At 52.4% G+C, this 13181-nt stretch overlaps 1 protein-coding gene across 2 annotated transcripts in view; it reads left to right on the top strand.

Annotated features, from left to right (window-relative positions):
- The window catches only part of PFKP (phosphofructokinase, platelet), a 68704-nt gene that overhangs the window by 31052 nt on the left and 24471 nt on the right, over positions 1-13181 (top strand). For both annotated transcript variants that reach the window (XM_033209451.1, XM_033209450.1), the window contains exons 4-11: positions 2268-2457; positions 4282-4447; positions 5660-5704; positions 5941-6049; positions 7230-7325; positions 8680-8772; positions 9336-9461; positions 12814-12878. In XM_033209451.1, coding sequence (XP_033065342.1) covers positions 2268-2457; positions 4282-4447; positions 5660-5704; positions 5941-6049; positions 7230-7325; positions 8680-8772; positions 9336-9461; positions 12814-12878 — 890 coding nt within the window. The remainder of the gene's footprint in view (positions 1-2267; positions 2458-4281; positions 4448-5659; positions 5705-5940; positions 6050-7229; positions 7326-8679; positions 8773-9335; positions 9462-12813; positions 12879-13181) is intronic.

Here is a 13181-nt window from a genome sequence, read left to right as displayed (position 1 = left end):
GTGAGAAGCTCTTTACTTGTGGTTTGATCTTTAGAAATGCATGTGTTAATCTGTGACTCACTTTGAGCATTTGCTAATAGAAATAATCCAAATCGGTGCCTCCCCGCTGAAGACACTCGTGGGGCCCACACCTTCCTGCTAGTCTCAGGCTGTCTCTGCACTGGGCGCCTCCTGATTTCTGCCACATCGGAAGAGAGGTGGAGGGAATTTTGACAACCACGGAAGTTAGGTGGAGCAACATTTGCAAAACATCAGGACGTTGTGGGCTGAATTCACACAGGGGAGCATTTCCATTCTGTGGTCGTGATTGACATAGGAAGATGACGTGAACAGAGGGCTGAAGTGTGTATGTGTATCAGTGAGTTTGTGTTTTTGCGTGTGGTATATGTGGTGTGTGAATCTCAGTGTGTATGTAACTGTGTGAGTTTGGTGTGTGTCTGTATGTAGGTGTGAGTCTGAGTATGTGTGGTTTGCCCGTGTGTATGTGTTAACTGTGTGAGTTTGTGGCTAGTGAGTGTGTATCTGTGTGTGGGATGTGTGTATATGTGGTTTCCTTGTATGTGCAGGTGTGTGTGGTGTCTGTGTGTGTGTGGTGTGTCTGTGTGGGGTGTGCGTGTGTGGGGTGTATGTGTAGGTGTGTGTGTGGGGTGTGTGTGTATGTGTAGGTGTGTGGGGTGTGTCTGTGTGTGTCAGCGAGCGAGCGAGGGAGTGGGAATGGCACCCACTCCTCTGCAGCCCAGTTATCCTGGTTTCATTCCTAAGTTGCAGCCACCTCTTTTGTCTTTTTGGTGGGAGTTTCTGGGTTGCTGACTCTACCTCCCATCGTGCTGGCTTTCATGCTGGCCCCTGGCTTTTTGTCCAGGCAGAGTCTGGAGAGCACCCCTGCCCTGTTCTGCGCCCCTACCCTCATCTGCCTTGGGGGCCGGGTTGTAAGTGGTCTCAGGTCACACTCGGTGCCGGTGACACAGGATCGTGTGGAGTGAATTTCAGATTTTGTAACCTTTTCATAATGCTTTGACAAATTAAATGGTGGTAGGTTTCATGTAAAAATATGAACTTTTCTGGAATTTGGAATACTAATAAGTCTCCATATGTGAAAATGAGCTGTGTGCATGCACCATTGGTGTATCAAAACACACACTCATGGACCGGGCGCGGTGGCTCACGCCTGTAATCCCAGCACTTCGGGAGGCCGAGGTGGGCGGATCACGAGGTCAGGAGATGGAGACCATCCTGGCTAACACGGTGAAACCCCGTCTCTACTAAAAATACAAAAAAAAAAAGCCAGGCGTGGTGGCGGGTGCCTGTAATCCCAACTACTAGGGAAGCCGAGGCAGGAGAATGGTGTGAACCCAGGAGCGGAGCTTGCAGTGAGCCAAGATTGCGCCAGTGCACTCCAGCCTGGGTGACAGAGTGAGACTCCGTCTCAAGAAAAAAAAAAAGAAGAAACAGGCAGTCACATCAATGCAGGGGTTTCCTGGGAGCTGCGTGCAGACCGAAGCCAGGGAGAGCCCTTGCCTCTAGCGCGGAGACAACCCCTGCTGCGCTTATGAGCACCTTGCTTGATGAAGTCAGCATGCGTTTAGGGATCCAGTCTGGATTGGAGTTTGTTGGTGCATTCATGATTTTATTTAAATGAATCCTGCATTTGTCGATCCCACCGATTCTTAGTTTTTGGAAAACCAAGTGTGATGCATCATGGTCTATGTCCCCTGGAAGTCTGGATGAAATACTTTTAAGTTCCTGAACACGTAGCTCTTTAAAAGGGGCAGCGGGTATGTGGTGCAAAAAAAAATCCCCTTGGCCCCAGGTTCCTGCTGGTTTTACCTGCAGGTGCTGTAAGGGGAGACTGGAGGGAGAGCCTGGCCACTGGTCATGCCACTTCCCTTGTCCTGGCCAGCATGCTTGATGGCAGTGGGCTCCTCTTTGGTTCCACGTGCATCTGGTTGAGCTCATTGGCCGGTGCTGGGGCGGCTGCTGTGACCCCACAGGCTGGTTCCTGCTCCATGTATTTAACTGATGGCTGCTGTGTGTCTGGCTCCTCCCCTCCCTGGCTCCTCCTGGTGTGATGCGCTTGTCTTTGTGGAATGCTGGTCTGGGACTAAAAACAGGAAAATCATAGTCTTTCATAGCTAGTTACTGACAAGGTGAAAATGAGAAAAACGTAAATTCCAGCACCTCCTGTTTATAGTCAGCCTGTGTGTGCCATCCACCTGGCTTTCTGTCATGCTGTGAGGAGATGAGTAAGCTGGTGTCGTCTTTCCCAGGGCGGGACGATCATTGGCAGTGCGCGGTGCCAGGCCTTCCGCATGCGGGAAGGCCGCCTGAAGGCCGCCTGCAACCTGCTGCAGCGTGGCATCACCAACCTGTGTGTGATTGGCGGGGACGGGAGCCTCACCGGGGCCAACCTCTTCCGGAAGGAGTGGAGCGGGCTGCTGGAGGAGCTGGCCAGGAATGGTGAGTGGAAGCCTGCTCCTGTGTCCTGCGGGCTTTTGCCCTGTTTCAGAGCTTTGGAACGGACATGTTTCCCTCTTCACTGCAGCAGAAGCACCTGTTCTCGCAGATCTTCCAGGTCACCATCTCAGGACTTTTTATGATCTCAAAAAACAATAGCAGCAATCATAAGAATGCTAGTAATTTAACCTTACCATATGCCAGGCACCCTTTGACCTTTGACACAGATAGTTTTATGGAATCCTCACGACAGCCATCCAAGCCAGTTTTTAGATCATCCCATTTACAGATGAGGAATCAAACAGCCACTCAGCTGTGGTGGGCCAGGTCCCCAGCAGCCTGGGACACCAGCGTCCGCCTTTCAGCCCTCACACTGTATCTCTCCAGCTCGCTGGGGTCCCTTAGAACTGAAGTTTTCACAAGACTTTATTTATTTAGATAAATTTCTGCCAATACATCATCTGGTACCACCTTTGACACTACTTAGGAAAGCGTTTCTGAGAGTCCTGTGTGTATGTAGGTTTTTTGGTTTGCTTGTTTTGAGACGGAGTCTGTCTCCCTTGCCCAGGCTGGAGTGCAGTGATGCGATTTTGGCTCACTGCAGCCTCTGCCTTCTGGGTTCAAGCGATTCTCCTGCCTCTTTCTCTTCCTCCTGAGTAGCCAGGATCACAGACATGCACCACCACACCCGGCTAACTTTTTTTTGTATTTTTGGTAGAGACAGGGTTCCATCGTGTTGGCCAGGCTGGTCTCGAACTCCTGACCACAGGTTATCCACCCACCTCGGCCTCCCAAAGTGTAGTTTTTCTCCCCTGAAGCAGTTGTTATGTAATTTCAATGCAATATTAAATATGTCCAGGGAAGCATATTGTTTAATAGCAACTTGATGAGAGGCGGCTTTGAGGCAAAGCAGCTGTCTCCAGGCTTGTGAACATCCTTGTAGGGGACGGAGAACACTGCCCGCTGGAAGCAGCCAGGCCTCACAGTTCTTGCTTGTCCACGTTGTCCTGGTCTGGCACAGCCTACTGAGTGTACAGAGCAGGACAGTGGCCCCGAGTCCAGGCCTAAGCTTGCCCCTGGCCCTTCGATGGTTCCGACTCCCTTTATACAGAGCTGTGCAGCCTAGGTCTGTCCTGAGTGCGAGGTAGATGCCCGCCCACGATCCAGCTTCCCACAGATGCATGAGAAATCAGTGAAGATGGTCTAGTGTCTTAGATTCTCAATTCCGTAATTGTAACATATCCGTGTTCAAAGCCGTGTCATTCTCTGAAGCTGTTGCCAGGAAATACTGAGATTTTTGTTTACCAATTGCAAATATGGATCCTTTCTTTTATTTTTCGAATCCACTGCTCTTGTCTAAGTGCCAGGTGACAGCGCCCATTGTGTGTAACTGCTGCCAGCTTTGTCTGGCTTCTCTTTCCTTAACTATGCAGAATCCGGTTGCACTGAGTTCTGAGGAAATAAAGAATTGACCCGGGCAGTGGCTCACACCTATAATCCCAGCCCTTTGGGAGGCCAAGGCAGGACGGTCTCTTGAGCCCAGGAATTTAAGACCAGCCTGGGCAACATAGAGTGTGGCTCTACCAAAAAATTAAGAAATCAGCCAGGCATAGTTCTAACTTCTCAGGAGACTGAGGCAGGAGGATCGCCTGAGCCCAGGAGTTCAAGGCTGCAGCGAGCTATGATAGTGCCCCTGCACTCCAGCCTGGTCAACAGAGTGAGACCCTGTCTCAAAAAAATGATAATAAATAAATGATACCAGTAACAAATCAAAGAGTTTCGAGTGTTTGTTTAGAGTGGTTGTGTTGCTGTTTGCTCCCCACACAGGCCAGATCGATAAGGAGGCCGTGCAGAAGTACGCCTACCTCAACGTGGTGGGCATGGTGGGCTCCATTGACAATGATTTCTGCGGCACCGACATGACGATCGGCACTGACTCCGCCCTGCATAGGATCATCGAGGTCATTGACGCCATCATGACCACGGCCCAGAGGTAAAGAGCTCAGAGGAACCGGCAGGAGGCCACGTGGGGCCGGATGTGTGCCCAGCTCAGATGTTACCACAGGCTCTAGAACATTCTGCAGATTGGGTGTCCTGGTGCTGGCTCGTAACTTGACTTTTAGGAACTATTGCCAGAAAATTGTTCTCTGGTCTGCTTTCCATTTTTAATTTTAAAACATTCCTTGTTTTTAACCTGATGATAAAAGAAAGCTGTTGATTAGAATTTGAAAGGAAGAAACAAAATAATAATTATCTGAATGTCCTATCCAAACATCTCCGGAAGGAGTGGCAAGAAGTAAACTGTGGTATGGATTTTCCACACCACTCATTAGAGATGCGGCCAGCGATGTCCTGCCCTGTGTAACCTATGGATTCACAAAGTGTGGTGGGGCCACAGCATTTGATCCGAGGTGCTCTAGACTCGGCAGATCATCACTAATGACTCTGTGGGACACCCTACAATTTCTGAAGCAATTTGCATGAAAACCATGTGAAATGGTAAATAGAATAAGTGTCTCCCCTTTAAGGACGAGGTGCTTGAGACTGAGAGAGTGCTGTATCCAGTCCCCAGTGTGGTGCCTCCCAGTCTTCTGTGTGTCCTGTTCCCAGTGATGCCTCACTGGACGTTCTCAGTGTGTGGGCGTGAACCCCACAGTTGGTGGAAAATCACTAAGTTGGAAGGCTGCTCGGAGCAGTTGGATTTTTCCATTCCCTGGGAATACCCAGTCTCTGGGCATTAACCACTTAGTGACACTGGCATGCACTTGTTTCCCTGGGAGAGATCCAGCCGTGGCTCTTGACAGCAGCCACCAACTGTGCCCAATAGAGAAGGTATCTGGGAAAGAGCCCAGCACAGGACCTGGGAGTGTGAGTGTGTCCTGGGCACAGGCAGGTGAGGTGTCAAATGTGCAACTGGAGAGCGCAGAGGTGGCTCAAGTCACTTTCCTCACAGGAGTCTGGAAGGCTACTGCATAGCGTTTGCCTTAGTAGAAAATGAACCATTTTTGAAGCCTAGGTCCTTGCAGGCCTCCTGGCTAACTCGGCTGTCAAGCCCCTTCTCTCTGCTTTCTGAGCTGTGTCCAGGGCTGAGTGGGTGCTCCCTGTGTTTCTCTGCTTTCTGAGCTGTGTCCGGGGCTGAGTGGGTGCTCCCTGTGTTTCTCTGCTTTCTGAGCTGTGTCCGGGGCTCCCTCTGTTTTTCTTTCAGCCACCAGAGGACCTTCGTTCTGGAGGTGATGGGACGACACTGTGGGTATGTACCTGCGCTGGGTCCAGTGCCCGCGGTTCGGGTTGGGGACCCTTAGCGTCATCTCCCCGAGGCTGTACCCTACATCCTGAATGCTCCCGTGGAGAGTCCTGGAGGGACCGGCGTCCTGCTTCATACCTGGCATTAGATCTGTCCATTTGTCACTGAGTAGGGTGCCTGGGGTACCCTCATGGGAAGGATCCTTCTGGGGTGTTGATGATGCTGTTGTCTTGTCCACGTAGGTACCTGGCCCTGGTGAGCGCCTTGGCCTGCGGTGCAGACTGGGTGTTCCTTCCGGAATCTCCGCCAGAGGATGGCTGGGAGGAGCAGATGTGTGTCAAACTCTCGGAGGTAATGTGGGTCCCGTGGCCATCGATAGCGGGCGATGCTGGCTGCATTGCTTTAATCAGGATCCCAAGTGGGACGGCATTTTAAGCACGTGAAAGTATTTCTCTGTCTCCAGTTTGTCACACTTTGTATTTCACTCTATGGACTGTGAGCGTGGGGCATGTTTTCCTCTATGAAGGCTGAGACTCAAGGCAGAAGAGGTCTCATTTAAGACCTGAGTCTGAGACAGAGTGAGCCTGGTTAGAATGCCCCATGTGTGCCTGACTCTGGCAGGTGGACTTCAGGCACTGTTGGCTCCAGGCTCCACACAGCCACCACTACCATTTTCTATGGGCAGGTCTTTAATGCGGGGCTTTATAGAAAGCGAATCCATTGAGGATGAGTTAATCCACATCGTGGAGTGGTCGCTGTGTTCCTTTCATGACCTCTTTAGGCTCACGTGACTGCTGTGAGCATAGGAAGGACAATGGGGACAGCAGCACGGCGGCCCAGCAGTGCAAGGCCTTTCGGGTGCAACTGTGGCCACCAGAACCCACTGTGTGGGCCCTGTGTTCGCTCACACTGTGTTTTCTGTCCCGCCTCTCTGCTGCTGGAGCCTGTGTGCAATACAACTTCATCCCAGTGGCCAGGCTTCGGGGCCTCCCCTGGGAGGGGCCAGGGAGGAGTGGTTTATAGGGAGGTGGCAGGAAACTCTGAGGGGGGGCAGAAAGCATGAGTGTACGAGGCGCCTGTTTGGGGTCCATGTCTGTGTCCTTCCCCTTGGGAACCCCTGTCAGTCACACCAGCGCCCTCCACCGAGGGCTGGCTGGGGGCCACATTTCTGTCTGTGGTGGTGATATGAGCTCCCAGTCCCAAAAAGCTCTCTTCCAGTGAGCCACAGCTGCCCTGCCCCTTCACCCCTGCCCCCTCCTCCCCCCGCCCCTCACCCCGCCCCTGCCCCTCACCTCACCCCTGCCCCTCCTCTCACCCCTGCCCGTCCTGTCATCCCATCCCTCCCTGCTGTCATCCAGAGCACCTTTCACCACCTTCTGATGTCATTGGGAAGCAGCTCTTAGGAAGCTGGGCAAAGATTCCTGCCCAGAAAGAGGCTAGTTCAGTCTGAGACAGATTTCTGTGGTTTTGTTGCAGTTGTTGCTAAGAATGGGATTAGGAATTTGAGAGCTTTAATTTTCTGTGCCTGCAGAACCGTGCCCGGAAAAAAAGGCTGAATATTATTATTGTGGCTGAAGGAGCAATTGATACCCAAAATAAACCCATTACCTCTGAGAAAATCAAAGAGGTGAGTGCGTGCAGCTGTTCACTTTCCCTTGGTTTCTGACTGGAAGCAGGGGAGGTTAGCATCATGCGCAGGCTTGGTTTAGAACACTGAATTATTAACTTTTTATCCTTGATATTTAAAACATTTTCATAACAACTCAGAAGTTGGACAGCATGGGAAACACGCAGTGCCCGCTCCTGGGAGCCCGTTCCGCTTGCGTCCCCTCTTGCCGAGCCCCTAGAGGTTCCGGGACTCCCCAGCAGACATAGAGGAGGTCAGCTCGAGTGGTCACACGTGTTCTTTGGAATAGAGTGTTCTGGCTCTTAAACGTGAGCTGCTCTGAGAATGAGGACTGAACACTTGGCAGCTGACCTGGGCTTCTGTTTGCCACAGTGGGAAAAGGCGGCGCCTTGCTCTTCCCTGTGCCCTCCCGTAACCCAGAGCATCAGCTGAGCGCATTCTTACAAAGAAAGCTGCTGTGTCCTCGTGGCCCTGCCGGGGGACGGGCTCTGGCAGGCTTCATGCCCTGGGGCTTGCTCAGTGCCCGCCCATCTGGAGAGGACTCTGATGCCATGGGCTGGGCTCCTGCTGTAGACGGCTGGGGACGGGCTCTGGCTCTAGCAGCCACAGGGCAGAAGACATCCCCACCTGCCTTTGTAAGTCGTGTTCTTTATTGTGCTTTGTTATGGTCAGTTAAGGAGCAAAACATGTCTCTGGATATGAAACGGTGACAGACACCTGGGAAAGACATCTGCCAATATTTATAAGTGGTAATCCATAAAGTTGAGGCAAAGGTTTTATTTCCCACTTAATTATAATTAAATTACAGGACAGTGGACCAAGAAGGAACCATGAAATTCATGTAGCCCAGCCCCACTCTTCTTACAGAGGAGTAAGCTGAGTTCCAGAGACAGTCAGTGGCCTCTCCAGGTCACCGGGCCAGCGTGCCCGTGGGGTGGGGCGAGGGCAGTGCCTTGATTAGACTGGGTTGTGCTGTCAAATCACAGCTAAACAAATTTAAGCTGGTTAAAGGAAAATGTTTACATTTTTGTAAAATATAAGTAATAGTTTAAATGCAAGCTACTGAAACTTTTTGTTGTTGTTGTTAAAGCACCAAACATGTGACTTGCATTCGTTTTCTAGGTGCGAGCCAAGGTTTTCTTTGGTAACAAAAGTATTATTTTTAAAACCGAGTTTCAGCTGCCTGTTATATATACTAAATGTTCTGCTAGGAAACAAAATTTAGAAATAACTTTTCCCATTTAGATCTGAAGAAAGAGCGAAAACCCTTTTTTAGTGCCCAGTACCTGCTTCCAGATCTGGGCTGCTGTGTCCGCATCACGGTTCCGCGTCCTAACGAGACGTTTCCTTGCAGCTCGTCGTCACGCAGCTGGGCTACGACACACGTGTGACCATCCTCGGGCACGTGCAGAGAGGAGGGACCCCTTCGGCATTCGACAGGATCTTGGTGAGGATGGGAGGGTTGGGCATCTTCACAGGGTCTCTAGGAGGAAGTGTTTCTGGAGAGGCGCAGGCACCAGCTGGCCACAGAGGCTGGCAGGATGCTCCCCCAGAGATGCCAGCGGCCCGGCCCTCGCCTTGACGATCCTTGAGACCTTTGGTGCAGACCAGTCTCTAGGCGTACAGCCGTTCAGATGTGGGGAGAGCTCTCTAGTGTGGGAAGGCAGTGCCTGCTGTTAGGATGACGTGGACCCCAGAGGACACACCCCAGGGCAGAAAGGCTGTGTTCCTTGTGTGGGTTTCTGGAAACTGACTCAGGGCAGCAGGAATCCCAAGTACAAACTCAGCTCTTAACACTCCTGCTCTCCGTCTGGCCCTGACCTCCCCTCTGTTCCCATCTTGCCAGTTCTAAAGGAGTGGAAATCGCTTTGCTCTGAAGAGTTGGGCTGCAAGTGGGGAGGGCTGTGAGCACCTGACTGAGATCACTGGAGGTCATGGAAAGATAGCAGGAGGTGACAGGGACGGGGCAGGGCGGGGGGCTGCCCCGACCCACGTGGACCTGGTTTCCAGGCCAGCCGCATGGGAGTGGAGGCGGTCATCGCCTTGCTAGAGGCCACCCCGGACACCCCAGCTTGCGTCGTGTCGCTGAACGGGAACCACGCCGTGCGCCTGCCACTGATGGAGTGCGTGCAGATGGTGAGTGGGCAGCCCACGGCCAAAGGCGGGGCAGGGGCAGCTGGGGACAGACGCTGCTTGTCGGGCCAGCCTGGGCACCTTGGGTGTCTTGTCGGTGCACGCTGGGTTACACAGCCTTTCTGAGAAGGGGGTGAGCTGCCCATGGGGAGGGAGCAGGCTTGTGTTCTCACCCACACCTGCAGAACCTGCGCTGTCTTCACTCTTTGGTTTTCTAAGTTACCATCCGTCCTTGTGGCACGTAGTTGTAACCTCCCCTGAGGTGGGTCTAGAGTGTTGGGATCCCAACAGTCGAAGAGGTTCCAGGTGGCCCCAGTGCACCAGGCGCTGCAGAAGGACAAAGTACAGGGAGGCGGTCGCAAGAGAGATCTGTGGACAGAGTGGCAGGGAGGCGGGCGTGAGAGAGATCTGTGGACAGAGTGGCAGGGAGGCGGGCGTGAGAGAGATCTGTGGACAGAGTGGCAGGGAGGTGGGCGTGAGAGAGATCTGTGGACAGGGAGGCAGGGAGGCGGGCGTGAGAGATCTGTGGACAGAGTGGCAGGGAGGCGGTCACAAGAGAGATCTGTGGACAGAGTGGCAGGGAGGCGGTCACAAGAGAGATCTGTGGACAGAGTGGCAGGGAGGCGGGCGTGAGAGATCTGTGGACAGAGTGGCAGGGAGGCGGTCACAAGAGAGATCTGTGGACAGAGTGGCAGGGAGGCGGTCACAAGAGAGATCTGTGGACAGAGTGGCAGGGAGGCGGTCGCAAGAGAGATCTGTGGACAGAGTGGCAGGGAGGCGGTCACAAGAGAGATCTGTGGACAGAGTGGCAGGGAGGCGGTCGCAAGAGAGATCTGTGGACAGAGTGGCAGGGAGGCGGTCGCAAGAGAGATCTGTGGACAGAGTGGCAGGGAGGCGGTCGCAAGAGAGAATCTGTGGACAGAGTGGCAGGGAGGCGGTCGCAGAGAGATCTGTGGACAGAGTGGCAGGGAGGCGGTCGCAAGAGAGATCTGTGGACAGAGTGGCAGGGAGGCGGTCGCAAGAGAGATCTGTGGAAGAGTGGCAGGGAGGCGGTCGCAAGAGAGATCTGTGGACAGAGTGGCAGGGAGGCGGTCACAAGAGAGATCTGTGGACAGAGTGGCAGGGAGGCGGGCGTGAGAGATGTGGACAGAGTGGCAGGGAGGCGGTCACAAGAGAGATCTGGGACAGAGTGGCAGGGAGGCGGTCACAAGAGAGATCTGTGGACAGAGTGGCAGGGAGGCGGTCGCAAGAGAGATCTGTGGACAGAGTGGCAGGGAGGCAGGGAGGCGGGCGTGAGAGCTCTGTGGACAGAGTGGCAGGGAGGCGGGAGTGAGAGAGATCTGCGGGGCGGTATTTTGTAGGGGAAGGTGGGACCTTCCCAAACTTCTCCAGTTTCAGCCACTTCCTGTCCTCCTATCCCCGAGGACATTCAGGTCTGTGATGGGACACAGGGATGACTCTGGTCCCCCGAAGATGCACCCACCCTTCTCGGGCCAGGGAGCTGCCGCCTGCAAATGAACAAAGGGAAAAGCAGTTCCCGCTTTCCAGGCATTGTTCAGTAGTGGAGGTGACTGTGGAGTTAGCTGCATTCGAAGTTTGTTTTATTTTATTTTATTTTTTATTTATTTATTTAGACATGGAGTCTCGCTCTGTGGCCCAGGCTGGAGTGCGCTATCTCGGCTCACTGCAAGCTCTGTGTCCCGGGTTCACGCTATTCTCCTGCCTCAGCCTCCCGAGTAGCTGGGACTAAAGGTGCCCGCCACCAAGCCCGGCTAATTTTTTTTTTTTTTTTTGGTATGTTTAGTAGAGACGGGGTTTCACCATGTTAGCCAGGATGGTCTCGATCTCCTGACCTCGTGATCCACCCGTCTCGGCCTCCCAAAGTGCTGGGATTACAGGCGTGAGCCCCCGCGGCCGGCTGTTATTTTTCAGAGTTCATTCGTGGCTCCTGTTTTGTTGGGTCTTTCCAGTGACCCTGAGGTAAAGGCCTCTTAACACACACAAAGAAGTCATGAAGCAATCGAGTCAGGGACTTGTTGAAAGTCACCTTGGAAACATAATTTCCAAAAGCCCAAGGGAGAAAATAGTATTTGTGTGTATGTGTGTGAAGGCTTGTGTCTGTGTGTGTATGTATAGTGTGTGCATGTGTGTCTCTGTATATGCACGTACATGCGGGTTTATGCATCTGTGTGTTTGTGAGTGTGTGAGGTAGTTTGTGTCTGCATGTGTTTATATGTTTATATGCATGGGTATGCATGTTTGAGTGTGAGCGAGTGTGTCTGCATGTTACCCTGTGTGCAAGTGTGTTTATATGCGTATGTCAGTATGTGAGGTGTTGTGTCTGCATGTCTCTGTGCGTGTATGTTTATATGCATGTGTGTGTATGTGAGAGGTAGCGTGTGTCTGCATGTCTGTGTGTGCAGGTATGTTTCTGCATATGTGTGCATGTTGGTATGAGTACGAGGTAGTGTGTGTCTGCATATTAGTGTGTGCCTGTGTGCATGTGAGAGGCAGTAGGCTTAAAAGGCTCAGAGCACTGAACCACACGCAGTACATGTATTTTTAGCCTGTGTCTCGTGTCTCTGCTTGTCTAGAGATGATCATGGTAGGTGTCACTTGCCCTGACATTGAAACCACCTTGTGTGGCTTTGTTGTTAAAGCGTAGGGAGCCACTACTGTGCACCTGTGCACCTGCTGTTTGTCAGGCGTCTTCCTGAGGGTCTGACATGTTTGAATAACCTTAGAGATTGCTGAAAGTAGGAGTATTTTTCTCAACTTACAGAGGAGGAAATTGAAGTTTAGAACGAGAAAGAACTTCCCCGAGATCCTGACGTTGCCCGGGGCTGCCTGGCATGCATCACTCCTAGCCCCGTGTCCCAGGGCATCCATCTGGGCCCCTCTGCTCCCCCACCCGCTGTGACCTCACTCCCGTCCCGCATCCCCCAGTGAGCTGGTGTGTTTTGTTTTGTTTTTCCCCACCATAATCAAATTGAGAATTCCTTAGAACCATGCCTGAGAGATTTCATTTCCTCTGGCTTTGTTCTCTTGGGTTAAATCTTCACAATGTTGTGTCCATAAACAGCAGGTGACACCTCCTCTTTTTCCTCAGAAGCCTCCTGAGCTAAGCAGACCCCAGGGCTCTGACCTCACAGCCGGGCAGTGAGGGGCTGGCTGCCAACCAGCATTAGGTTATACTTGGTGGCCGGTCGTCTAGACCATTAACCCTGGGGCTGCCAGTGGCCTGGGTCAGACTGGAGAGGGCTGGTGGGAAGGACCGAGCCAGCCTCCACCCACCCCATCCATGGTGCACCAAGTTCTGACACATTCTTTCTTCTTTTCATCATTGTTTTAAAAGACTCAGGATGTGCAGAAGGCGATGGACGAGAGGAGATTTCAAGATGCGGTTCGGCTCCGAGGGAGGTGAAGTGCTTTGGAGAAAGCTCCGCTCTGTCAGGAACACACACCCCTCGGGCCTGGCCACTGCAAATGTGCCTAGGGGTTGTGCTTATTCCATGTCAGTATGAAAACTCAGAAAGTCAGGCAGGACTCACAGCACCACGTTTGCAGTAGCAGGCCCTGGTGACTGGTTAGAGAGAAATCATTTTCTAAAGTTGCCATTGGTCCTTTTTGGCAAGGTGGTGGTGGTTTAGGAGCTAATGAGATTAAGGCACAAGGTGACTTATGGCCTTTTAAAAACAAAACAAAAAACGGAGTCTCCTTCCG

The sequence above is a fragment of the Trachypithecus francoisi genome, unplaced genomic scaffold (genome assembly GCF_009764315.1).
Source record: "Trachypithecus francoisi isolate TF-2019V2 unplaced genomic scaffold, Tfra_2.0 Lachesis_group9, whole genome shotgun sequence".
In the NCBI taxonomy this organism is placed as follows: Eukaryota; Metazoa; Chordata; class Mammalia; order Primates; family Cercopithecidae; genus Trachypithecus; species Trachypithecus francoisi.
Note: the sequence above shows the minus strand (reverse complement) of the source record. Positions and strands in the feature narration are given on the sequence as shown.